Source organism: Spinacia oleracea, chromosome 3 (genome assembly GCF_020520425.1).
Source record: "Spinacia oleracea cultivar Varoflay chromosome 3, BTI_SOV_V1, whole genome shotgun sequence".
NCBI lineage: Eukaryota > Viridiplantae > Streptophyta > Magnoliopsida > Caryophyllales > Amaranthaceae > Spinacia > Spinacia oleracea.
In genome coordinates, this window is record NC_079489.1 from 156,195,312 (window position 1) to 156,223,042 (window position 27,731).

General features: G+C 37.3%; 2 protein-coding genes across 4 annotated transcripts; both read right to left on the reverse strand.

Moving 5' to 3' along the window:
• Positions 1–1,378: 1,378 nt before the first annotated feature.
• Positions 1,379–13,902, reverse strand: LOC110789715 (uncharacterized). The gene is made up of 15 exons (XM_021994421.2): positions 13,398–13,902; positions 13,225–13,306; positions 9,227–9,724; positions 8,638–8,806; positions 8,374–8,526; positions 6,346–6,443; positions 6,115–6,206; positions 4,997–5,067; positions 4,768–4,903; positions 4,110–4,169; positions 3,918–4,000; positions 3,299–3,375; positions 3,074–3,144; positions 2,401–2,458; positions 1,379–1,907 (listed from the first exon to the last, which is right to left on the reverse strand). Exons 1-15 carry the CDS (start codon positions 13,655–13,657, stop codon positions 1,785–1,787), a joined length of 2,031 nt encoding a protein of 676 aa, XP_021850113.2. The 5' UTR covers positions 13,658–13,902; the 3' UTR covers positions 1,379–1,784.
• Positions 13,903–15,041: 1,139 nt separating this feature from the next.
• Positions 15,042–27,027, reverse strand: LOC110789716 (zinc finger CCCH domain-containing protein 44). 3 transcript variants are annotated; one of them, XM_021994425.2, is made up of 11 exons: positions 26,486–27,026; positions 26,307–26,386; positions 23,003–23,190; positions 21,631–22,540; positions 21,412–21,539; positions 20,696–20,755; positions 20,566–20,616; positions 20,281–20,351; positions 18,717–18,871; positions 17,452–18,609; positions 15,042–17,343 (listed from the first exon to the last, which is right to left on the reverse strand). In XM_021994425.2, exons 1-11 carry the CDS (start codon positions 26,797–26,799, stop codon positions 15,164–15,166), a joined length of 5,295 nt encoding a protein of 1,764 aa, XP_021850117.1. In that variant the 5' UTR covers positions 26,800–27,026; the 3' UTR covers positions 15,042–15,163. The 3 variants fall into 3 exon arrangements, with proteins under 3 accessions (XP_021850117.1, XP_021850116.1, XP_021850114.1); XM_021994424.2 differs by having other exon boundaries at positions 15,042–18,609; positions 18,741–18,871; positions 26,486–27,027; XM_021994422.2 differs by having other exon boundaries at positions 15,042–18,609.
• Positions 27,028–27,731: the final 704 nt, after the last annotated feature.

Below are 27,731 nucleotides of genomic sequence, written 5' to 3' on the forward strand. Positions count from 1 at the left end.
CCTCATATTATTGCAATTATGTTTTTGAGTGTGTCTTTTGTCAGACGGTCTAACCAAATATTATAATTCATCAAGCTAGTTAGGTTTTTACCTTCACAAAATTCTGCTCTTTGTTTAACTACTATTCGACTTGACGAATAAGAACACGTGGGACCATCTTTTATAAGAAGTTTATGCTCTTGTGTATGAATTTAATGATTGAAAATTTACCCTTTCAAAATCAATCATTGTGTACAAAGATAACCACCTAACCCTGTAAAAGGTACCCATGATTAGGGGTGTCAATTCTCAATCCGACCCAGTGAACCCGATGAGTTTGTCCGACCGTTTAGAATCCGAACCGTTTAGAACCCGCGAGTTAAAATCCGAAATCCGATCCGATCCGATTATATTCAACCCGAATCCGACCCAACCCGTTAGTATTGATCCGATTAAGATCCGAATCCGTTAACAGACCGATCCGTGACAATCCGGATCCATTTAATCCGATCCGAAGCGATCCGAAACCCGTTTATGATCCGATCCGTTTCAATCCGAATCCGTTCCAACCCGAGGAATATCCGTTTAATCCGATCCGTTTTTAACCTGTGACCCGTTTAATCCGACCCGTTTCAACCCGTGACCCGTTAGATCCGATCCGTTTTTAATCCGTGACCTGTTTAATCCGAACTAATTCCAACCCATCGATATAATAATATATTCAATAACTTATATTACTAATCTTAAATTCTTATTACTTTTAAAAGTTAGTTATTATTTTCGTCCCCGGCCTAATTAAGTCATCGATATGATAATATATAATTTGGAAACGAACTGCCCCAAATTCCAACCCGCTACCAAATAACCCGATCCGATAATTACCCGAACCAATATAAAACTGAATCCAATGTAACCAGGCTAAATTAGTTTCAATCCAACCCGTTTTAGTCTGTTACCGATTAATCCGATCCGATATGAATCCGATCCGAAATGAATCCGATCCGATATGAATCCGACCCGATATGAATCCGATCCGATATTAATCCGACCGACATGAACCCGAACCCGTTATAGTCCGACTAAACCCGTTAACAATCCGTCGTATTCCAATCCGATCCGATCCGACCCAAACCGACTACAATCCGACCCGTTTACAACCCGATCCGATATGAATCCGTGAATAAAAAATCCGACCCGATCCGGTCCGTTAAGTTTTCAATCCGATCCGATCCGACCCGTTAGCCAAATTAATCCGTTCCAATCCGATCCGTTTCAACCCGAATCCGATGAGTCCGACCCAAACCCGATCCGTTGATCCGATTTGACACCCCTACCCATGATACATAAGACCTTTTGTTTCAAATAGGACTAGTTTTATTTTGCATATTTACACTCCAAATACTACCTCAAACTGTTGTGATTTCTACTTCAAAAGTTCAAAGATATATGCAAATATTCAACTTCATATTACATTTGAGTTTGATATACTCAATACTGTACTGCATATTAGATTTGAGTTTGATGACCTAGTAATGTAGTATAGCACACTATTTGACTGAAACGAATAAACATACACTTGTATATACTCGTATGTATCTCTTATTACAGTTTCCTTGCTCTTCTAACACGTTACTTTTTTTTTATCTAGAGGTCGATCTTTTATAACAACAACATTCTTCATCGCATCTACAAGACTATACATCAGTAGAGGAAGCCAAACTTAGCCATCAATGTTCAGCAAAATACAGCCCGGAAAATTTACCAAGGCATGATGTTGAAAATCGAGCATTTGGGAGAATGATGCTCTATTTTTTAGTAGCTGAGCCTCTGAAAACTGGGAAATAGGTATCCAGCTCAAGTTGGTCCATAATCTCTTGTGTTGCCCATAAATAGGACGAATGGCCTTCGATGATATCAGTCGCGTCCACCTGTAGGGTCAAGAACTCCAAAGTCATAATAATATCAGTTGCGTCCGTCTGCAGGATTTTTTTTCATATTTACCACCTTTTAAGTTTCAGGTTTTTGTATTTACCACCTTATAGAATGTAATTTCATATTTTTAACACCTTAATTTTATGAAAAGTTTCGTATTCACCATCCTTTAATGGGTTTCATTTTTGATTTTTCATCCATGTGAGCTCCACTTAACCGACTTCTTTAATTTCCCTACACTTTCATTAGGTTTTCAATTAAAGAAGTTGGTTAAATAGGGTTCACATGGACCAAAAATTGGATGAAAACCGTTAAAAGGTGATGAATTTAAAACATTTCATAAAATTAAGATGGTAAATATGAAATTACATTTTATAAGGTGGTAAATACAAAAACATGGAACTTAAAAGGTGGTAAATATCAAATTATCCTATCAGGTATCAATAGCAACTCCCTTCAAGTGTACAAACTAAAAAGCAGAGAACCTACATTCTCGATACCCGGAGTATCAACTGCTTGGATTCCAGCTAGACCCTTTGACAGAAGGCTGTTCCATGAAAGATTATCAGCCTCAACACCAGTATCAACAAAGTTGTCTATTCATGAAAATTATGTTTTGGATGAAAACTCTACAAGTCCAACCTCAACATGCACGTGAAATTTACTAAGGTTTTGTTTTGTTCACCTTATTTTCACTTATTTTAGGAAAAATAAGGGTTGACCAAGTACAATTTATAACTAAAATAAGTTTTGATAAGTTCTAACAAGTTCAGAAAAAATAAGTGAAAATCAGGTGAATAGAACGCACCTTAAATGATATTCTCATTAAGACTAAAAACTTAGAAAGTCATGTCATGAATACAACATACACCAGCCAAAGTTGCGAAGGGAAATGATGCAGAATACATCTGACCAGTATTCACCAGTGTGCATTACCGGAATACTAGACAACCACAAGTACATTTTGCACTGGGATTCAAAGTTGAAGGAATGTGCGGTGTGACAACTACTTAAGAGAAACATATACTTTCACAAAGTTTCCTAGTTATCAACTTATCATCATATAAATCATTTTAATAGAGTGGAATGTGCAGCTTTCTTTGTGATAATGCTAGAAGTTGTATAGCATTCCCATTGATTATTTAAATGATTAAATCCATACCTTGCACGGAAGGCAACACCAAGTATCCAGTCATTTCGGGAATAAACATTGATGAATCTCCCAGCAACAACCTGCATGATGATGTGACAAAATCCAAGAAATCACCATGACTGAGAAGTAAATGGGCATCACCAATAATTGGAGGTAACTGAAAGAACTGTTATATATGCATGGAAACTTCAGATAAGCAATACAAAAGTATAATGGAAGACAAATTCGGATTACCTTTCGAGCAGTTTCCCAGTTCTCATCTTTGATTGGAATGGGAGCCCCAAGAAGAACAACTCTCTCAACAAGATTAGCTGCCAAAAAAGTGAATGCACTTTCAGAAATCAGAATGTTCAAATAAGCACTCATCAACTGACAAACGCGCTCCAAACTTGCGCATTTTGGATCCGTTTGGTTGGGAGTAAAACATTTTTCAATGTAAAATTATTTTCATGGAAAACAATTTATAATGGAAAACACAATTCCAAAATTAGTTTTACGTTGTTTGGTTCCATGTTAGAATAATGATGAAACGAAAGGAAAATGAAAGGGAATGTAAGCAGATAGTGAGAGGAGTGTACAAGAGATGTACGGAAAAGGAAAGGAAAACAGGTTTCCCTTCATTTTGAAGGGAAAATGGTTTTACATCATTGGGAGAGCGATTTTACTCCTAGGGGATATGGTTTTGCACTCCTTTGCAAACCAAACAATGTAAATTTGAAAATAGAGGAAAACTGTTTTCCAGGAAAATGTTTTACGCCCTACCAAACGGAGCCTTTGTCAACAACCATTTTGCAGTTTTGTATTCCCTTCTCTTTGGCGTTTAGGGGATAAGTTGTGAGAGCAAGGAACTGACCTTGATGTTCAGTTTTAGACAGATGCTGGAGGCACCTGAAAATTACCCTAGCTCCTAATGAGTAACCTACAAGTGTGACAGGCCTGAAGAAGATTCAGCAACCAAGTAAATAATGCAGAACGTAATTGGCCGGAAAACTACAAACAACATAGAAAAGCTTATCCTTAGATTTGATACAAGTATATAATATACCTGTTCCCTTGCAATCCTTTTAATAGAACTTCAGCAAGTAGCTTTCCAGCTTTGTCAGATCTAAAATGTCACAAAATGGACAGAGGCTATGTCATTAACCTTTTACTGATTATAACAGCTATAAGAACTGAGAAAATAGATCATATAAATTGATTCTAACAAGAAAAATGTCATTTAAAAAGAAAGATAATAAATAAAGATAGGTAGAGAGAGACTGCTATCCTTCATCAGTAACCCTGTTAGAAAGAAATCATTCATATTACTAAGTCAAAGAAAGGTGTGTTAATTGTGTATTTGTGTTCATGAAGAGGGTAAAAACTTTGACCTGAGTATTCAATTCAATTGTAAAGTTGTTATACAATCAAACTAGAGACGTAAGAGAGAATAGAAAGCAGGTAAAAAAGACTAATTTTTTGCAATGGCCAATCAGGAGAACAGCCAGTAAGCTCATTCCACAAAAGAAAAAGAAAAACTAAAATCATAAGAGCTTAATGGATTTAACCCCATAAGCTGGATTTCTAGACTGATATACAAGAGATAACAGGTAGTAGCTGCGGTCATAGGATTAGAGGTCCTACCAAAAAGAAATTGAGAATGCAGGATACATATTTTTTATAGAAACACTTTCAGATTTTTCAGTCAAAACTCAAAAGAATACCTGTCTACTGCAATTGACCACTTGCTGTCTATAAAATCGGTAAGTGCAAGCAAGGTGGCTGGCCAAGCTAACGCAGTAAGAAGCGTGCTAAGTACTGTCAACATGGCCCCTTGCTTCATCAATCCCAAAGAAATACCTAAGAAAATTAACATCAGCATATCAAAAACTCATTCAAATGGCCTTGATACACTGGAAGCAGTGAAGCACTATAAGCAAGGTCTAACATTACTTGAAGTGAGCCAATCTTGTATTGCTGTACTGACAGCAATGAGATGCTTTGACTCCCATACCAGCACATGCCTAGACATTTTCAGCATCATAGTGAGAAAACTTGGAGGAGATAATGCAGAATACCAAGCATAGGCATAAGACTTCATTAAGGATCCAAACATCAAATACATTGAAAATAATCGCAAGTGAAGCAGGGTCTAACTGTTGTTCACCACTGGAAAAGAGGAGCAATCAAGCAGATATCAGAGTTTAGGTTTACAATCTAAAATTTCAGTGTAGATACAGTTTCTCCTTTGGATGTCAGGGATCTGCCACTCACTTGCACCCATAAACACTGGGGTTGACAGAAAAGGAGTTGGAGAAAGAAGATTATCCTAGCCTTCTAAATTTTCATCATTTTAGAAAAGAATCTGAAGAATTACACACACACACAGAAACATAAACAAGAGAATAATAGATGACAGAGTATGAGCCTCTCCATATTCTCCATGGTGGCAGAGGGAAGATATTAAATGAAAAAGGTACTCCCTCCAACAGAGCTAAGTTAACACATACTTTGTACCATTTTTGTATGTCCCGGGCTAGTCCGAGCTCCCAAAGCCAAGCTAACATCCTACTTTAGGCGAGACTTTTTTGTCAATATTACCCCCTACAGGTCAGACCCACACCCAACCACCAACTTTTCTTTCTGTACTTTTTCTCCCTCCTTCATCTCTATGCTCTACTTTCCTCTCTAAAGAGCAGCATTTACTTGGTTCTGGACTTCTGGAAGCCTGGAACGGAGGGAGTACATAAATTTGGAACTCAGGTTGATAATACAAAACAACTCGACTTTATAATTCCCCAAGTATTGGAAATCCATGCTATACAGTGCTAAAAAAACAGCATTCTTCAAAGAAGCTTAAGGCAAGAAAATGGTTGCTTCAGTTTCGAATAATGATTGTTTTTTTTTGCTACGGATCATAAAGTAAAATCACTCAGCGGCTACGTAGTTTGACCTATTAGAGGTTACCATCATTGAGCGTGTTACTTTTTCTACTTAGCATACCAAACTGTAATTTCAAATTTCCAATAACAAAAGCTTTGTCATGCCAACAAACACCAGATGCACTATACCTCTCCAGGTTATTAGTTAGTCCTTCCCAAGGCATTATAAAATCTTCCTCATCAAAGACAAATCCTGAAACAAAGATTCCAACTGCCAGTCGCTGAAAACAAGAAACTTTACAAGAATATTAAAATCGTGTGAAAAATGAAATAAATATTCATCGAAAGAAAAGTAAGGACACAAGTACAAAAAGACATATTCACAACAAGAAGATCAATAAATCAAAACAAAATACTCACTCCCTGTCCATGGTTTTCTCCTACAGCTTTGAACTCAAACTCATCGATATTCCCAGTCCTCCGAGCCATCTTGGTACCACTGAGGCCAGCTCCAGCAGCTGCATAGATTGCAGCATCAAGCAAGTTTTATGAGGAAAACAAAATTTTGGTACAAACCTTGTCTGGTTTGACAGCAGATATTGTATGAAAATCAGCATTGTTTCCTCAAACTTTAAAGAAAGAAAGAAAGAAAGAGATGTGCATCACGTAGTTGAAGAGATGTGCTTCACAAACATTACACAACTTTGAAGGAAGGGAGTGTGTTGAGATTCCTTCAAAGTAGTGGTTTGTTAATTAGTCAAATAAATGTTGTTAGTGGAAGATTATGCTTCCTTATTTTTAGCTATTAGGCTTTGCATTTTGTTAATTAGTTGCTGTACCCAAGTCAGATTAGTGGGAAGTTACCCCACGTTGCTAGGCAGTAGTTGCAACATATTATGAGTTTTTTTTATTGTAGGTTAGTCTATTTAAATAGGTTTGTTTCTTTTCATATGTGAATGAGAATGCAGTAATATTATTCTTCCATCATTTCCTTTATACTCTGCTTTCTCATCTCCAACAAAGTGGTATCAGAGCCAGATTTGTTTCCTATTCTTCTTTCATCTTCTATCAATGACATCAAACAATTTTCATAGTTCCATTCCAAACTTCAAAGGAGAGAACTATCACTCATGGGCAATAAAAATGAAATCATATTTACAAGCTATGAGCCTATGGGATGTTGTTGAGAGTGATAACCCCCCTTCACCTCTTTCCCACAATCCAACACTAGCCCAATTAAAAAAATACGATGAAGAAATGGCGAGAAAGCCAAGGGCACTTTCGATCCTACATGGGGCCGTGTCGAAAGAAATTTTCACAACTATTATGGGTTGTTAATCTCCAAAAGAAGCATGAGAGAAAATTAAAGAGGAGTTTGAAGGTAATCATCAAACAAAATTAATGCAAATTTTGAACCTTAAGAGGGAGTTTGAGATGATGGGAATGAAAAGTAGTGAAGGTGTTAAGGAGTATGGGAGTCGGTTGATGTCCGTCGTCAACCAAATCAAGCTACTTGGTGGAGAATTTACTAGCCAAAGAGTGGTAGACAAACTTCTTGTCACTCTTCCGGAAAAGTACGAAGGTAAAATTTCTTCACTTGAAGATACTAAAGATTTGTCTACACTAACATTTTCATAATTGATCAATTCACTCCATGCGGTGGATCAAAGGAGAATAATGAGAAATGAAGATAGTGAAAACAAGGGTGAAAAAGCTTATCTAGTAAAGTCTCATAATCAAAAGTGGAAAGGCAAACCCCTCCAGTGCAACCATTGTCAGATGGTTGGTTTTGAAGAAAAAAATTGTTGGCATAAGGGAAAGCCAAAATGTTTCAAGTGTCACAAATTTGGGCATTTGGCACGGAATTGCAGGCTTCAAAATGTCGAGGAAGCATCTATGGCACAAGTGGCCGTAGAAGAAAATCTATTCTAGAAGATGGGTGATAATGTGCACCGAGGGAGAGAAGTGCTTCAAACACTAGAGGTTGGTGATAACGTGCATCAACAACATCGTTTCGGTGATGAGATGTGCATCACGTAGTTGAAGAGATGTGCTTCACAAACATTACACAACTTTGAAGGAAGGGAGTGTGTTGAGATTCCTTCAAAGTAGTGGTTTGTTAATTAGTCAAATAAATGTTGTTAGTGGAAGATTATGCTTCCTTATTTTTAGCTATTAGGCTTTGCATTTTGTTAATTAGTTGTTGTACCCAAGTCAGATTAGTGGGAAGTTACCCCACGTTGTTAGGCAGTAGTTGCAACATATTATGAGTTTTTTATTGTAGGTTAGTCTATTTAAATAGGTTTGTTTCTTTTCATATGTGAATGAGAATGCAGTAATATTATTCTTCCATCATTTCCTGAATACTCTGCTTTCTCATCTCCAACAGAAAGTAGTGAAATATGAAGTAGTTAGGTACAGAAATTAAACCAAGTGAATAGAATTTACCTCCAAATGAGGCAGCAATGGCAACAGAGCCGCCAACAGAACCGGCAACACTAGCAGCAGCCGCAAAACCACCAGCTCCTATCACAGGGATAATAGTGCCCAGAGTAGGAGCCAACGCACTAAATCCAGCAGCGATTGCAGGGGCAGCTAGTCCTGTTCAAGAATAATTGGGCATACTCATCATAACACGAGAAAACTATCACGTATTAACAAAGATTTTGCGCCAAATAACACAGACGCATCTCATTCAAAATCATTGCATACCTCCTGTAATGGCCAGCAAGGCTCCCCCAGTTACAGCAGCAGCTCCAATGATGCCCCCCCTCTTCCATTTGGCCCATGAAGTCTTTTCTGGATCAGTTTGTTCTTTATTTGTTTCTTCTTCCTTTACTAGAGCCATAACAGAGCAGGCGATCATAGTCTCCATTGCCTCCTGCGTATAGAAATAAAAGAAGATAACTTATTGATTTTGAGAAAGCCAAGAAAATGTGGATAAGTAAAATAAAGAACAAGACCTCGTCCTGTATCATCTAAGAGTCTATTCTTGTAAGTGATGTGACAAGAATGATAGCAGCATATGTTTAATAGTGAGAAAGGGAAGATTAAGATAACGAAAACGAAAACAAAGACGCTACTGAACTCTGCTAAACCATATCTCGTTTTTCCTAATGCCTCACATAGGTAACACATTATTAGCTAGTTATTAGAAAGATAAAAGTAAAAGTTGTTACAAAGAAAGGGTGTCTTTTAATTCCTGCAACTAAAGAAACAAAAATGTGGATCACATTAACAATCTCTTGGAAAAACATTTTTAATACATCTAAAAGCAAGTTGATCAAAGATCGAAGCCTACCACTTTCACCCACTTGACATCAAGCCAAGTTGCAAGTAATCGTAATGCGACACGATGTCGTGCATCATAGCCTTTTCTTTGCTTAGATTTTTTGCTATCTACTGACATGGATGCGAGGCTTGCTGAAAGAAGTTCATAAATAACTGTTATTTTCCTCTCATAGCCAAGTATTCTTTCCTCCTCCACCGGCTCCACATTGAATTTATATTCAGATTCGTGACTGGAACTTTCTTCAGGAACAGCTGCAACAGTTCTTTCTTGGATAGACTCGATTACTTCTCTCTCATCGGAGGTTGATGGTGTCTCAGGTGTCTCAGGGACAGAATACTTTTCTCGGCGTTCCTGCGCATACTCACGCTGTTTACCCTTCTTAGTTTCAGAATCAGTAGAAGCTTCCATGCTAGCTTTCATACCATCAACACCTTTTGCCAAACCAAGCTCTAGATCCTTCTTTTCGGAGGAGCTCTCCTCGATTTCTTCTGAAAGCAATCTCAGATACTGCCATGAGTTAAACACAAGTAGAAACAAAAATTAATTGAGATTATAATGTAGAAAATAACGCATTAATGCTTTATGAACCTAAAACTTTCACTCAAAGCTATTTCTCATCATACAATGATGATCATACAGAACTATGTAAAGTATACACTATCATCCTTGTTGCCGAATTCTTATCAAAACGGGTTAAGTAACTTCCATCTTGGGATTATACTCCTCTACTTATAGAAGTACTACTTTAACTCTTTAACAACTCAATCCCTGAATCAATACCATTTTGAAGTTTCGGTCATTTCAAATTTCTCTATAACAGACAAGTTCACTAACTAGCATAGTAGCATAACTCAAAAACAACTGGTAAAACACAAAGGGTAGTAGGCCCAAGAAAACACCATCCCCTTGTCCTTCCCATCAAGCGTCACCAAAAAAAATATAATTTCGAGATTTTCACTCTGATCAATCAAACACGAAACCACCCTTAAGAGTACTTTTAGCAACATCCAAGCATTTGAATATCAAATTATATTATACGAAGTATATTTCTTTCCTAACACCAAGCATTTGATCTTCACAAATGGTTTTGATGAAGTCATTTTCTCTTTTGGCTTCCATCTCTCTCTTCTTTTCTCTCCCCTCTCTAATTATTTTTCAATACTAATAGATTATCTCTCCTCAAGTCCAAACATTTGGATGTTACTAAACATGCTCTTAGGTACCATGACAAAGCATCCAAAACCGAAGCTGGGAGGAGAATTTTAGACCAAAAAAGACTCGAGTCGCAAGCATGATTAACCATTAAACAGTCTATGCAATGAAGAACCAATGGTTTAACACCATAACATGTTAAAGTAATCCCTTGTTTTTTTAATAATCACTATCTTGTTCTCTTACTTATTGTAATGCATGCGTTGTTTTGAAAAGCATGCATAAACATTAGGCAGTTTAAACATGCTAAACCAATTTTTTAACACCATAACATGATAAAGTGATCCCTTGTTTTTCTAATACTCACTCCGTTCCTTAATGTTCTTACCATTTGGAATCTTGACACTCACAATTGAAGATAATCTTTTGAATTTTGTTCAATATATAAGAAAAAACATAGTCATGCGGTGTCTTGCTTGATTCGTCTCATTGAATACTTGAACAATATGCAAATTTTATAATTTTTTATAACACGTAATTAGAGATATTAACGATTTAAAATGTGCATTGGAAAGTGTGCCAAAGGCAAATGGGAAGAACATTTAGGAACAAAGGGAGTAATCACTAACAACACAAATTTTGTTCTCTTACTTATTGTAATGCATGCATTCTTTTGAAAAGCTCCACAAATATAATTCAACCAGAATATTCCAACTTCAAATAAATTCACTAATCACATAACTATACTATATAAATACACAAGGGATGATTAAACATGTTAAATAGACTCGAGTCGCAAGCATGATTAAACATTAGACAGTCTATGCAATGAAAAATCAATGGTTTAACACCATAACATGTTAAAGTGATCCCTTGCTTTTCTAATAATCACTAACAAGTAACAACACAAAATTTGTTCTCTTACTCATTGTAATGCATGCATTCTTTTGAAAAGTTCCATAAATCTAATTCAACCAGAATATTCCAACTTCGAATAAATTCTCTAATCGGTTTTTTCATGAAATGCCCCTGAGGTTTGCAATAATGCACCAAATACCCCTGCGCGTTTCAAAATTCATAAAATACCCCTATAATTCTGTACTGTTCATTAAATGCACCTGGATTTAACGGACGTTAGCTTGCCGTTAGTTGTGTTTTACCAATTTGCCCTTAATTCTTATTTGGTGCGATTTAAGCAACAAATGTGACAGAAATTTCAAAAAAAAAAACCCCAACTTATCCTCTTTCTCTCTCCTCTCCCCTGTTCTTCAACCTCGTCACCGGCAATAGAACCACCGGAATGTCCACTTTGCTTACAATCCTACGACGGCGACTCTGCAATTCCACGCGTACTCGGGTACGGACATTCTAGCAACTTATGTCTTTCTCTCTCCTCGTGTCAATTGGCAATCCATCCTCTTGATCTAAGCAAGCATAATTGTTTCTGTCAAATGGATTACCATTCCCCTCTATTCAATTTCAAGTAAATTAGAAACCCATAATCATTTTGCTCAATTAAACTGAGGTGGATTCGATCAGATTCTTTGCATCTATGGAGTAGATACGGAGTACAGAGGTGGTCGTCGCTTGTGAGGGTTGAGGCGATGGTTACGACTTACGAAGGTGGTGTTCGTGAAGGCAGTTGGGGCGGTGAGTCAGTGACCAGTGGTCGGAGGAGAGAGAAAATGAAATTTGAGGATTGATAATTGATTTTGGTTGAGATGAAAGAGTGAATCGAGCTCCAATGGCAGCCAAGAAAGAGAAAGGAAAGGGTTGGTTTGTGTGGAGGAGAGAGAAAAAAAAGTAAGCAATGAATGAATTTCAAATACCAGCATTTCAATATGGATTTCAAATTCCACATACTGGGCTTATTTTTTCAAGGTCTTGGATTTGGCCACGAATATGGTCCGAGGAGCTTTATGCTGCTTGGAAGGACTGGATGGTGCAGTTTCGACGGAGGATGGATTGGGTACTACTACTGGTAGGATTAGAATTGGTTCAACTTTTATGGATATGAGTGTTGTTAGTTGGATGAATGTTGATAAAAGAAACGAAATAAGTTCCCTCCTGAGACTGTAAACGTTATGTTGGAGCTGTCACTGGCTAGTGATTATTCATCAGTACACGAAGTTTTGCTCAAATGCTTGGCCTTTGATCCAAGTACTAGACCACTTGTAATGGATGTCTGGAAGTGTATCAAAGGATTGAAATTGTACCATTCTATTAATCATGTCGTTAGCGTTAACAGTCAATCCATGACGGAGAATGCTGGCCAATGCTTGGTTTTGGGAGAGTTGTGCAATATGTCAAATGATGTAAGAAATGAATCAAGACTCTCTAAAAAAGCAGTTTTTATTAGGAACTTTTACGTATGATAAATTTGGGGTGGAAGAGGATTCGACTTTTATTAGAACTCATGGCTATTTAGGAAATGGAGGGCTAAACATGCAGCAAGGCAAGTGAACACTAGCGTTACTTATAAGCAGCAAGAACATAACGGCTATATTGTAATAAATCTAGCCGTTGGATTCAAATTCTGCTGTTTAAAAGAAGTTCGTGTATTTGGTGCAAAAAACTTTATAAATAGGTGTATACTATGCAAAAACTTTATATGTAGGTGTATTTAATGAATTATAAACATGACTTAACGGAGGACTAACGGAAAATCATAATAGGGGTATTTGGTGAACAGTAGGGAAAAAATAGGGGTATTCTATGAATTTTGAAACGCGCAGGGGTATTTGGTGCATTATTGCAAACCTCAGGGGCATTTCATGAAAAAACCGTTCTCTAATCACATAACTATACTATAAAAATACACAAATAAAAAGGATTCAAAAAAAGAAGTGGGTTACCGCTCCAACATGATGAGTAGCTAGAGAAGCACCAGCAGTTTCTTCAATCCCAGGCCACGCCCCAGAATCAATCTCCAAAAACCTAATTTTCAAAATTAATTAGTACCCTTTAAACTATAGTTAATCAAAGAAATTAAAAACCCAAGATAATTGTTGAAAAGAAGTGATTTAACTGGAGAATGGGACGGAGGAGAGAGAAATCGGGATGAACCCAAAGATGATGATCTTCAGAAACAGAATCACCGCTACTACTACTTCCATTGCTAATTCGTTGTTGATGATGATGTTCATCATTTCGATCATGATCATCGTCGGCGTTATGATTGGGTGAGCCAAGAGGATGAGACTGGTGAATCTGCGCCTGGTGAATTGCTAACCCGAATAATGTGCCAGCGGCGTATCTTTGTGTTGGGGATAATAGCGAAGACGCCATTGTTGATACTTCAATGAGGTTTAAATTTATTTTTTCTGGGGAAGGTGAGATTGTTCAGAAATTGAATTCTGTTTGAGTAAATTTCATTGTCTGAAAGTTGAATTGATCAATCAATGATTTCAATGCGTATTGAATTTGGGTATTTCAAATTTGTAGTTGTGTCAATTCAAAAATGAGCTTGGATCATTTTTGGATTTCTTTTAGGATGGAAAGGAAAAAGCGTTGCTATAGTACGGACTACGGAATATATAAATATCTACAGGACCGCTAATTGACCAAATTAGTAATAAAAATAAAAATTAAAAAGGAAAAGAAAAAAAAAGAGTGAAGTTTGACAGAGTATTTTTTATTATTTTATTACTTTTGTGAGAGGATGATTAAGCCGTCAACGAATCATCATATTAAATCAAAAATCCAAGATTTATCAAAATTTGAATATTTTGGGGGAAGGAGTTCACGAAGTTTGGTAGAGTATATAAATAACTTTTACGTAGGTATATTGCATGATATTTAAGCATTTTGAGGTAATTTGCAATCGTCTAACAATACATATTGTATAGTGATGTACTTAAGAATTTGTGTCTTTTGATATCTATAACGTCAGCGATTGGACTAATTAATAATACTGGTTTAGATGCCCTAATAACATGTCCAAAATCTATAATACTAGAAATTCAATTGATCATTATTTACACAATATCTAATCGCGGGATTTTATTTAGTATTAGCAAGAAAAAGGGTGTGTAAAGAGATATATTAAGTTCACGTTCTTATCACAGCCACAGTTGCTAGCACGGGTTGGTTCTGAGCATGTGCAAGGTCGCACCTGGAAAAAAAACTATTATCAAAATTAGTACTACGTTATTCTATTTTCAGTTTTTCATACAAAGAGAAAACATGCATATGTGTGGTTTACTTGTTGAATTTTGCAATGCAGTGTGAACTTGCTCGTTTAATCTTCAATTTTGTCATAAAATTGATTACTTATCGTAGTTTACTTGTTAATAAAATTTATGTATTTCTTTAAAACAATGAAGTAATGACCAAATTTCAGAAACTTGCACATGACCTTTTTTTGTTGTTGTCAGCGTGCTTAATACTCCTATTTCGAAACGAAAATATTTGTTACGCAAAAGATTTTGCGCACACCGGATATGCAATAAGTTTATTGTACATCAAGGTAACTTTCACCAGTTTTTTGTTGCTTTTAACCTGAGTACTCGGTAATGATTTTAAATGGATAGCTTTTGCTAAAAAATAATAACTTTTAAGCACTTTGGAGTAACTTTTACATCCGTCTTACAATATTTATTTCGTGGACATGGTGGTTATGCAAAACATTATATGATAACCGTAGTACTATTGAATTTCCTAGGACACTAAATTTTGAATTTCCTCCACCTCTAAAGATCTTCAATTTATGAAACAAGTATCCTTATACAACAATTACAATCTACAGAGATTTTAATTGATACAAATCGATTTTAGGGTATATACCTTAAAACACTAAGGGTGCAAATACTTACAGGATGCACCCTTCTTACAATACCCACTCTCATAAAATTTACAAACACGTGGCCCTCCTCGAGGTGGCGGCGGCAGCGGCCTTGACGGCCCTCCTCCTCCCCCTCCACCACCACCAAAAGAAGACTGTCTGCTCCATGAATTAGGCCTACTACTCTTACTAACCCCTGAATCTACACCACCATGTTGATGGTTATTACTCCTGTCCTTTGAACCAGAGTGTCTCCCACCACCACCACTATGATTATTATATCTTGGTGAAGTCTGACTCGAACCTCTGGTTCCCTGGCTAACCACTGAAGTGCTCCAATGTGTGTTCACGGCAGGTATTCCGGGCCCGGAAATATGCCAGTGCATGTTCGGTGTTCCTAAAATGGAACCTGTATTTCCGGAAAGTTTACCACCCGGATGCCCGGGTGGTTCCCAATTTGTTCTGGTGTTTTCGGAACCCTGTTTCCGAGTGTCTGCAGATGGTGCTACTTTTATGGTAGGAGTCTTTGGAGAAGGTTGGCGATGATGACGTGGTTTTGGATGGTGAACTGAAAGAGAAGCAGGGTCTACCTCTCCCTCCTCACGTGGGCTTGATGGGCTGTTGAGGCTCAAGGCGGAAGGTCGTTTTTGAGGTGGTGAAGGTGGTTTTTCTTCTGGTGGTGGTGGTGGTGGCGATGGTAAGGATGGTGGTGGCGGTGGTAAGGATTGTGGTGGTGATGGTAAGGATGGTGGTGGTGGTGGTGGTGGTGATGGTAAGGATGCTGGAGGTGGTGGTAAGGATTGTGGTGGCGATGGTAAGGATGGTGGTGGCGGTGGTGGTGGTGATGGTAAGGATGCTGGAGGTGGTGGTGGCGGTGGCGGTGGTGGTGGTAGAGGCAACTGTAAGGATGGTGGTGGTGGTGGCAGCGGTAAGGATGCTGGTGGTGGTGAAGGTGATGGTAAGGATACTTGTGGCAAGGATGATAGTGATGGTGGTGGAAATAGCGGTAGTGGTAAGGATGCTTCTGGTGGTGGTGGTGGTGGTGAATGCGACGAGGACACTGCTGCTCCTACTGGTGGTAGCAGCACTGCAGACACGGGACCTTTAGAAACAAAATCCAGGAAAGGCATCAAAGCAATAGTTTGCTTATCGGCGGCTTCTACTTGAACGCTTCCGGTGGTGGTGGTGGTGGTGGTTGTAGATAGAATACATGACGATGTTCTCTCGAGATCACGCATAACCGTAAAAGCCCCATGATGTGGTTGTTGATGATGATGGTTGATACTAGGCTGCTGAATATGGAATCCCATATTATTATTCTTTCCCGGATCGAGATTCGGGCTCAACCCACCAAGAGGACTAAAACAATCATCATCTACTGAGTCAATCGAGTCAGGTCCACAGTTCATCCTAGAAGTTGGGGACGACATACCTCTTAAAGACTCCATCGCCTCAACCTCCGACAACAGATCAGAAACCGATTCATCGCCTAACGTGCTAAGCTCGATCGGCTGCCAACTTGAAATATCACAATGTAGATTAAGCAACTGACAACTTTGAGATGCTGGTGTAGCAATAGCATCAGGTTTAGCATGTACTACTGTGGAATATGGGCCCCACTCATTCGCAACATCATCGGGTAGATGAACTTCCTCGCCTACTAGGCTAGAAGAAGTGCTCCAATTAATACACGAATCTTGTCCACGGATATTCGTGATTTCAGAACTTTTATTTCCCAGTTTCAGTGAGGTAGTTGGAAGATCAGGAAATCTCATTCCACCTGATATAGAAGAAGAAGTCCAGGTAGTAGAAGTAGTGTTGCTCTCTAACTTTGGGGGATCAGAAAACACAATACCACCAGAAATCGGATTCCAACTGGTACCAGAAACTAGCTCAGGAACACTAGAAGTGTTATTATAATGTTTGTTGTTTTCAATAGCATGTGCTTTCATGGACTCTGTGTTTAAATGATTGTTTGCCAGTAAAGAGAGGTCGGTTTCAGCAGAAATAGTACTGCTCCAGATTGCTTCTTTATCTCGACCAGGAACATTTGACGAGATGGATTGCCTATTTTCTATAGTTTGCGGTTTTAGGCCGTCATTTTTCTCCACTTTTACAGCAGCAATTGGCAGCATAGAGAGACAAATTCCGCCAGAAACTGCATCTGTACCTGAATCCTGCTCATAGCCACCTGAAACAACCAAATTTTTGTTTATTGTATCATGATGATCATTGACATCCTTATTTTCCGCCTTTGGCGTAAGATTTGGCAGATGAGAAGACTTGGTTGGACTAGAACCTGTTCCACAAGTAGCATCAAAGTCTCTAGAAACATCTGAAGCGACATGAATCTCCAAATTAAGGCCATTCAAGTCCGGTGGATTGGATTTTTGTGTTACACATGGAAGATCAGAAGTCCCAAATCCATTAGAAGTGCCCCAACAAATTTCAGAATCTGGTTGACCAGCATTCGGACTAGAAGGTTGACTTTTCACTACCACCTGACATTCCAAGTCGGGATTACCAGATTTTGATGTTGAAGTGGAAGGATGAGAGGACTCAAAAGTCAGAGGAACTTGCATTGTTTCAGAAGAACCAGTAGGAGTAGCAGTTGAACTGGGTTCTTCAGTGTCAAACAAACTCTCGATTAGTCGTGCTTTTATATCAAACCCAGAAGGTTGATCTATGCCACCTTGATTTTCATAAGCGTCTGAAGAAGCATTTACGTCAGTCAAGTTTTTGTTGCTTCCTTCTTCGTTTGGATTATAGGCCACGAAAGGTGCATCAGAGTTACTGCTAAACTCTTCAAGAGGGTTAACTTTTCTATCATCAGATTCGACCCCACAATAAGACTGAGAGCATGAAAGCTGCTCCACATCGGGCTCAGTCTCAGGCTCATTAGATTGCTGCTTTTTTAACGCGTCAGTCAAAAGGATGGACCGATCTAGACTTTCGTTAATCTTCCACACTCTTAAATCGGTAGGGAAAAAATCCTTTGAACACCACTTGCGCAGCTGCAACATGCAGAATGGTCCTTGAACTTTTCCTGAAGGATCCCGATAATGCCAAATCTTCTCGAGTTCATTCATATCAGAAACGAGGAGCATCCGCGAGGAAAGAGCCGTTGTTACTGAATCAGAAACAAATCCAGGTTTCGTTACACCACGATCACCAGAAACAACAACGAAATCTGCTCGACTATTGAAATCTTCTTCCGGGATCTTAGATGCAGCATCAACTTTTTCGGAATTGTGAGAGGGCTCGAGGGGTCTTGTGGTACTTTCAACTTTCCCGACATGAAATTTAGCAGAGTTTTTCCTCCTGCGCTCCCCATTAGCGAAAGAGATTTTTATCGGCTTGATCGTCCTGTCATCCTTCAACATATCCCCTGATCTTACAGGAGAAATCAACTCCACTCTTGCATTGGAATTGGAGTATTTTGGTGTCATAGACCCATCTGATCACATTTATCATCATCATCAGTAACTAACTTTCAGAAGAAAAAACAAACGTATTTACCAAAAAATTTATTTTAACATAAATCAGCACGAGAGTGAAGCATACCTTGCTTCTTAATGTCTGACTCACCAGAATCATCATCAGACCCATAACTAGGATCCATTCTTGGATCAGCATGGACGTCTGGAATTTCTTGAATCCTGCGTAGACGTTCTTCGGGTGCCTTCAGCAGCTCGATTTTCTCCACACATTCTCTAAGCGTTCAAACAGTCAAGAATATTACAAAAGTGAGAATTATCATGCCTATACAGATAACTTAGTTTTATGTGGTTGATATCATACGCACAAAGGCCACAAACTACCCTGAAAGAAAACCATTTTGTGTGTAAAGCATAACAAGGACAGCATAACGAGGACAATCAATACAAGGCTTAATATAATATCCTGAAGAAATAATGGAGGCAAATAATGAAGTGTCCCTGCATAGCAACCTAATAGTGAACCCTGACAACAAAATCACCCGAAAAAACCTGAAATAAATAAATAAGGCCCTGATCCCTTTAGTAAAACTAAGTTTTTATAAGTTTCAATCAGTGAAAATAAGTCGATCAGTAAATATCAGTTTTAGTCCTTAAAAGCTGGAACTTCAGAGTAAAAATCAGTTCCTTCAGGGGACCACTTGACCGTTCAGTTAAGGGATGTGAAGGATTCCAGGGTATGGATAGGGGAACCAACAGGAGATTTTTCTTGAATGTTTGATTAAAACCCCTAAATATCCAACCTTCCAGATAGCAAATTTTATCTGGAAAGCAAAAGCTCCTCTAAAGGTTAGAGCTGTCATGTTGACGTTAGCTTTGGGAAGAATTAACCAAATGACATGCTCTAGAAGCGGAGGCAGGGAATGGCAATCTCACCTGATATTTTTTCCTTTGTCGAACTAATAGTGAGTTTGCTTCACAGATTTTCCTTTATTGTGATTTGGCATGTTATCTACGAAGGAGAATCATTGCAGAGTATGGAGAAGAGTTACTTGAGTGGTTGCTAATTCGATTTGTGGGTGACGAAAAGGCGAGGGAACTATGGCTGTTGTTTTGGCAATCCTTTGGACAATTTGGTTGGAATGGAATGCCGGGTTTTTAAAGGAGCATCTCTTTCACGTAATTTACTATGAGATAAAGCAACTTTGTTCACATCCTTATGGACTAAGGCAGCTGGATATTAAAAACTTACCCAATTGGGGAGCTAAAACGGAACTGGGCTAATTTGTATCTAGTTTCTTATGTTTCCCTATGAGGACACCTTGTCCTCTTGTTGTACTTATCTCTTTTTCTTAATAAAAAAAACTATAAAAGGAATGCAACAGTGAATTATTAAGAATCGGTTTCAATCAATTAGAATAGGTAAACTAAAAAAAAGAATCAGTTTTAAATCAATAAAAAGTTACAGTAAAAATCAGTTTCAAACTTTCTATCAGTAAAGATAAGTTTCAATCAGTAAAAAATAAGGTAATAGAACGGGGCCTAAGTGAAAGGTAGTACAAGCACACAACATCTGCACCGAAATCTTCTTTTGCATTTTTGTAAATCACAACCACAAAACAACATCACCCAGAGAGTTAAATAGAAAACAGGAAAAATATCAACAAATATCAGACGGACAAAAAGGATATTCCTTGCGGTGCCCCATCTCACTAGCTCGATCCCTAAGATGATTAAGCCTCCTTATCTCCGTTTCAAGCCACTACAACAAACAACATATTTTTAGCAGCAAATACCATCAATGTCCATATATTGATCATTAATACTAAATTATTAAAATAACAAAGTAAACTCAAAAACAACTGAATTCCTGCAAGCTTTTCCATTGTTTCACAACCAGGACAAAATGCCAAATACAGAGCAAAAGTTTGATTAAGTGGAATGCATCATCTTGATTGGGAAGGTAAAGTACTTACATCATTTACCCTCATTGTCTGTAGTGAAACTGCTTTTTCCTGAATTTCCCCCTGGAAACAGAAAATTTTTCTCACAAAATTCAACAACTGCGTCAAAAGTGACAAGAAAGCCAATAAATTTGACACTTACCACAGTCATCCTCTCAACAAGCCCCAACTTAATACTTTGGCGTAAACGCCTGCATTCATCCTAGGATTTCAATTGAACACGAGTTCAGTAAATAAATATACAGATTTCCAACAGCAACCACCACATAATAAAAATTTCAGACTTATATATTTTAACGAAGAACACAAAGGGCACTTAAGCACCACGGTACAGTTTTGATCATCCTCTTAGACTGAATCAAGAATGATGATCAGATAAATGCAACTTTATCTATTCCCAACAAGGATGCCTAATACACCAGTTCCACACGGAAATTGCATATTAGGAAAACGCGTATTGGAACGCACATACTCGTACCGCGGGACACTTTTGGGCTAATTAACATAATTAGGTAGCAAATTGCGCCTGCGTACCCGTTCTGCGTATTAACGTGCACCGCGTATTAGGTAACACTGGCAATGGACTATAGATAGCTACATGCCAGTTACGACTAAGGAATGGCAATATCGATTTCTTAAAAGTGAAATAACATGAGAACTTTTGACCAATAAGTCAAAGAAGAATTTGATAACGAAGGTCCTATCTATTGACGGTATTCTTTTTGGTCTAAATTTCAGATGAACATAATAAACTAGGGGCGTCTCCAAATATGAATGTATCTTCCTAAAACAATCATTAATCAAGATTAAGATGAGCGAAAAAGAAAAGAAAAAGGTACAAAGAAAAGTTTAAATCACCTCAGAGAACTCTTGGTCTGAAATTGCACCAATGGCCACATCTTCTATCTTGTTTAGATTTAATATTTTAAGCATGAAGCTCTCTGTCTTAACACCAATTTTATATGGTTCAGTTTCTTTGCTAGTACCTGTCCAAAAATTGTGGACATGTTAATTTTGCTGAAACAGTGGGTAGCCATAGTGGAAACTTTTGAGAAGTTAGTATCAACAACTTCACACCTATAATTCGGACCAACCGATGCATATCTTGCTTTTGATCATTGCTGGATATTCTAATTCGAACAACTGAACCAACAACCTTATCATGAAAATTTTCTGCATCTACCATGAGATTTTCCAACAAACTCCGCTTCAGATAAATTAAATTGATGTTGTGAACGTCAATTGCTGCATAACTATCCAGTTTGATTTGCCGGCCTTTTTCTTCAGCCTTTTTACGGCTTTGCCGCCTAGTTTCTCTACTTGGAATCTGAAAATCATCACTTATCCCCTCATTCTCCAGCTGTGAAGCAAGAGGGTCAACAGCTGCACCCCTAATAACACCATTGGTACGAGATTCTTCTTTGAAGTGATATTCAAGCAGCTTAAGCATTTCGAAATGACCAACTCGTTCTTTACCAAACAAATCCTCCAATCTTCTATCACAGATAATTTGACATTTCTGACGAGGATCGCGGAGATTGTTTTTCCTTATATAATCAAGTAGAAGAGCCTGAACATCAAACTGAGACAGGACTGATGTTTCACCATTTTTCATATGTGCAACAAAATCCAAAAGTTCTTTAGATGCCCAATCAGCTGCTGCATGCAAACCTGTTACCTTGTTCCCATCTGAGTTGTCAACATTTTGTGAATTCAGATTCAATAACTGCTGCTGTCTTCTGGTTTTTCTTCTTTTTAAATTATTTGTTTCCAATTGTACATTGCTACTGCTTAGCTCAGAAACATTACTAGGACATGTCTCGGCTCTTTTCTGCTGAAAGTTATTGTTTTCAAGTCCAGAAACTTTCCAGGGATTAGTAGCCCGAGTCAGCTCATCTAAAGTTAGAGCTTCTTTTTCTTTCAAATATATCCAATATACCTTAAAGAGGTATTCCCAGCTAGTAGTATCATCAAAATCTACTTGAACCTGCATGGGTGAACACAAATGATGATTTCAAAGTTGCAGAGAATAAGAAAACTATACTAAAGGTCAATCAGCTATATTAGACATAAAAGAGTTGAGAAACAAGACGATTAAGCATGCTAACAAAAAAAAAAAAAAAATCTTCATAAATTTCCCAATATCAATATACACACACACATCAATATACATCAGGATCAAATAAACACACACACACACCAATATACATAAATCCCCCCCCCCCCACCCACCCACCCACACATCAATATACATCAGGATCAAACATTTTCCAAATCCATGTTCAAAAATAGCACTCGTGACCTCTACTTGAATACCAGTCTAATTGACCATAAAAGAGTGCCAGATACAATGGAGAAAAAGCCCATCTTTTAGCCACAAATGCTTTGGAAGTTTAGGTTAGAGCAAGCAGCAAATTTAAATATCGCACCAGAGATTTATCAGCTATACCTGCTCCTTTGTCTCTTGTGGAATATTTTCGACTAACTTAATAGTTGTCATGCACGTTCTACAGAATCCTTTGTTCCTTCTGATGCACAAAACATCTGCCTGTTTGACGCACCGCTTGCATAAAGAGTAAGGGCACGTGTAGCACATAAAGAGAGCATTCTTTTGACAGAAGTTACATAAATGCCAACCTGAAATGCACCATGAGTAGACCAGACAAAACTTTCTTAGTTATTGCCACTGAGATCAAAAGGTATGGGGGCTGGGTAACAGATACAATACCTAGTAAAAATATCATGACATGATTAAAAATGCAGTAAAAGAATAAGTGTTCTATTGAACCTTACAAAACTATATTATTATATTGGAAATCCTAAATAGAAAATTTGACAAACAGCGGAGAACGGGTGTAAAGTTCCTCATAGGATGATAGTGAAACAATATGCATACTGCAATTTTGATATAGGATTCTTTGGATTAAATATGGTGGATTAAATATGCAAATATGGAAAGCTACTAAAAAATCAGCTTAATTTTCTAACGCCCAAAACTTTTCCTAATTAATTTATCATAGTTTATATGATAGTGTTTAGTAATTCTCTTCGCTGAATTAGTTGAGTTGTGTTTTCCTAAAGATGATTATTTGAGACCAAATGACATTTACTTACACAGTTTCTTTCTTCAAAAACATCGTGGACTTCAATAACAGTTTCTTTCTTCAAAAACAACGTGGACTTCAATAATTCATCAACCACTATCCAATATCCATCTCCCTCTATAAACACATCATCATAACTTCACCCTCGTACTATTCCCTCTTCTGCATCACCTGGCTCAACCTTTGGCTTTGGCAGCTACCATAGCACCTATTGACTACTCAAAACAGAGGCAAATAACCACCCACCACCACCACCACCCAAACCGCCGCAATTGAACTTTCTACCAGCTCTTATATTTGGCTATTTGGTGTTTAGGTTGATGTTAATAGAGAGAACAACAGTGAGCTTGTATGATATAATTGACTTAATATTAATTGGATAATACTCCCTCCGTTTCTTTTTGTTTGTTACGTATTCCTTTTAGGATGTTTCATAATGTTTGTTACATGGGAGAATCTTTCCTTTTATAAACTTATTAAACTATCATTTTTTGTGCCAACTTTTAATTTTAATTGGTCCAATTTTTTCAACTCATTAAATTTCTTTACAATTTCCCAAGTATGTTAAGTTAGCAATCTTTGTGTTTTTCCATTATTGGTTCATTTTGATAAACAAAACAATCTTATTGGTTGTTGTAATGATTAGTGGATTGAGGTTTTACTTGGGTTTATTTTTTTAATAAAAAAAAGAATCTTTATTATACGTTAATAAACGTGCAAAAGTCCAAACGTAACAAACAAAAAGAAACGGAGGGAGTATCTTGTACTGCATTTCATACATTTTATAGATGTGAATAATTCTCTACATTGTTCTACCTAGATATTTCCCATTGCTCTTTTTAGAGAATTCTATTTGATTCTCTTAGTAGATTATATTCTAGTTACTTTTCTTGCTGGATTTTTCTACTCACTATCAAGAATTACAATAGATATTTATCCAGATTTTGCTAGATTGACATTGTAACAGTTACACCATATGACCATACACGTCTAACAGAAGCACAAAGCTTAACCGATCTAGTGAGGTTTGTACAAAGATATCCGAAAATAATAGTAACTCATACGGATATTCTATTTTGTGATGTCCATACAAAATTCTAATAATACTTTCACACATACACACAAAAACAAAAGAGAGAGAGAGAGAGAGAGAGAGAAACACCGAGTAGTTACTACTACACTGCTACTAATCAGAACTCCCATGAAGGGAAAAGCATCCTAAGGCACCGATTTCACAAGAAGGGATCTCCATTCAATCACAAGCGATAATTGGAAGCTGCTTGCATATCTTATCTTAATTACTAGACGAACTCTTAGTTCGTCCATAAAAATTTGAACAACAGACTATCAGTTCACTGTTGAACTAAATATCTGCATACAAGAACCTGCATTCTACAAAAACTATAATTGGAACCTGTTTGAATATCTTATCTTAATTACTAGACGAACTCTTAACTCGTCCATAAAAATGTGAACAACAGACTAGCAGTTCACTCTTGAACTAAATATCTGCATGCAAGAGCCTGCATTCTACAAAAGCTAAAATTGGAAACTGCTTGAATATCTTATCTTAATTACTAGATAAACTCTTAACTCGTCCATAAAAATTTGAACAACAGACTAGCAGTTCACTCTTGAACTAAATATCTGCAGGCAAGAACCTGCATTCTACAAAATCTATAATTGGAAACTGCTTGAATATCTTATCTTAATTACTAGACGAACTCTTAACTCGGCCATAAAATTTGAGCAACAGACTAGCAGTTCACTCTTGAACTAAATATCTGCATGCAAGAACCTGCATTCTACAAAAGCTATAATTGGAAACTGTTTGAATAGTTGAATATCTTATCTTAATTACTAGACGATCTCTTAACTCATCCATAAAAATATGAACAACAGACTAGCAGTTCATTCTTGAACTAAATATCTGCATACAACAACCTGCATTCTACAAAAGCTGTAATTGGAAACTGTTTGAATAGTTTAATATCTTATCTTAATTACTAGACGAATTCTTAACTCGGCCATAAATTTGAGCAACAGACTAGCAGTTCACTCTTGAACTAAATATCTGCATACAACAACCTGCATTCTACAAAAGCTATAATTGGAAACTGTTTGAATAGTTGAATATCTTATCTTAATTACTAGACGAACTCCTAACCCGGCCATAAAATTTGAGCAACAGACTAGCAGTTCACTCTTGAACTAAATATCTGCATGCAAGAACCTGCATTCTACAAAATCTATAATTGGAAACTGCTTGCATATCTTACCTTAATTACTAAACAAACTCTTAACTACTAGCAGTTCACAATTGAACTAAATATCTGCATACAAGAACCTGCATTCTACCAAAATTCATATACTAATTGGAAAACTGGTGATTATAACAGCTTAACAACTTATCCAAAACCAAAACCTAACCCTAAACCTAAACCTAAACCTAAACCTCATTATAACTCCAGTAATTCAATGCAAAGCAAGAGTAGAGCTTAATTAACTAGCACAAAAACAATTCCATCTTCTGCGTCGCGAAAAAACCACTCATCCAAAACCAAAACCTCATTGTACCTAGTAGTTGAAACTCCAGTAATTCAATGCAAAGCCAGAGTAGAGCTTAATTAACTAACAAAAAAAACATACCACAGTTCCATCGAATGCTTCGGCGAAAGAACGACTCGTCTCGTTTAACACAAGCAGGATGGTACGCCTTAGGGCAATCCCTATTACAACACCAAATTAAACAAAATTGAACTAAAAATGGAGAAAGTAAAACCCTAAAACAGCGCGCAGAAGAAGAAAAATGAAAGAAGCAAGCTCACCGGTAGTCACAAAGCACGAGGTTACCGCCATCAAAGCAAATGAAGCAAACATCCTCATCCTCCTTCTTACTCTTCTTAGCCACCGGAATCGGCGGAGCACCACCAGCAGCAGCACCACCGATATTCCTCGGCGGTCGACCGCGCCTCTTCTTAACTACTACAACCTCCTCCATTGGAACTTCAGGGAGCTGAGAATCGGGAAGTTGGACAATATCGTGGCTCCGATCAACAGTAATTGAGGCGGGAGATAGTACAGGTTTGTCAACGCTAGGTAAAGCTTGAACTGTAATTCGAGTGAGTCGTGTTTCCGCCATTGAAGGTTGAAGAAAAAGGTGGTGAGAGATCGAAGTAGAGCTCAGATGAAAAACCCTAGATTAGGCGCCATGGGAGGGAAACGATGAAGAAGAAGAGGAGGAATAAGGAAGGTGGTCGGCACATGGGACGGCACAGTAGGAGAGAGAAAAACAGAAGGACGGAGAGGAGAGAGAAAGAGAGGGGATGGTGCGCGTTGTTTTGGGTCGTTTTCGAGGTAGGAAACTCAGACCAAAGTATGGATGACTCAATGACTTTTGTTTCAAATTTTTACTCCGTTTCTTTTTGTTTTTTAAGTTTGATTTTACACGTTTATTAACGACTACTCCCGCAGTTTCTTTTTGATGGTTATATTTGAACTTTTGCACGTTTATTAACGTATAACAAAGATTTTTTTTATTAAAAAAATAAACTCAAGTAAAACCTCAATTCACTAATCATTACAACAACCAATAAGATTATTTTATTTATAAAATGAATCGATAATGGAAAAGCACAAAGATTGCTAACTCAACATACTTGGGGAAATTGTAAAGAAATTTAATGAGTTGAAAAAATTAGACCAAATTAAAATTAAAATATGGCACACAAAATGATAGTATAATAAATTTATAAAAGAAAAGATGCTCCCAAGTAACAAACATTGTGAAACACCTTAAAATGAATACGTAACAAACAAAAAGAAACGGAGTGAGTACTTAGGGGCCGTTTGGTTGGAGAAGGGGAAAGGGAATGAGAATGAGAATGGGAATCAAGGATAATGGAATGAAAACCCTTTGTTTAAGAATGTTGTTTGGTTTGTCCATTCTTCTCCCCTCTCTCTCTCTCCTAAGTAAGATAATAAATAATAAATAATAAATAAATAAATAATAAATAATAAATATTTTTTATTTTTTACTTATTTTTTATTATTTATTATTTTTTACTAATTATT

Excerpts from the sequence above, each read along its gene's own strand:
- LOC110789715 (XM_021994421.2), bottom strand. The coding sequence starts at position 13,657 with ATGGCGTCTTCGCTATTATCCCCAACACAAAGATACGCCGCTGGCACA. Across the intron at positions 4,001-4,109 it reads AAAGGATTGCAAGGGAACAG|GCCTGTCACACTTGTAGGTT; the intron begins GTATATTATATA and ends AATCTTCTTCAG. Across the intron at positions 3,376-3,917 it reads GTCTAAAACTGAACATCAAG|CTAATCTTGTTGAGAGAGTT; the intron begins GTCAGTTCCTTG and ends CTTTTTTGGCAG.
- LOC110789716 (XM_021994422.2), bottom strand. The coding sequence starts at position 26,799 with ATGGCGGAAACACGACTCACTCGAATTACAGTTCAAGCTTTACCTAGC. Across the intron at positions 20,352-20,565 it reads AGACAATGAGGGTAAATGAT|TGGCTTGAAACGGAGATAAG; the intron begins GTAAGTACTTTA and ends TGTTTGTTGTAG. Across the intron at positions 18,610-18,716 it reads GTCAGACATTAAGAAGCAAG|ATGGGTCTATGACACCAAAA; the intron begins GTATGCTTCACT and ends AAATGTGATCAG.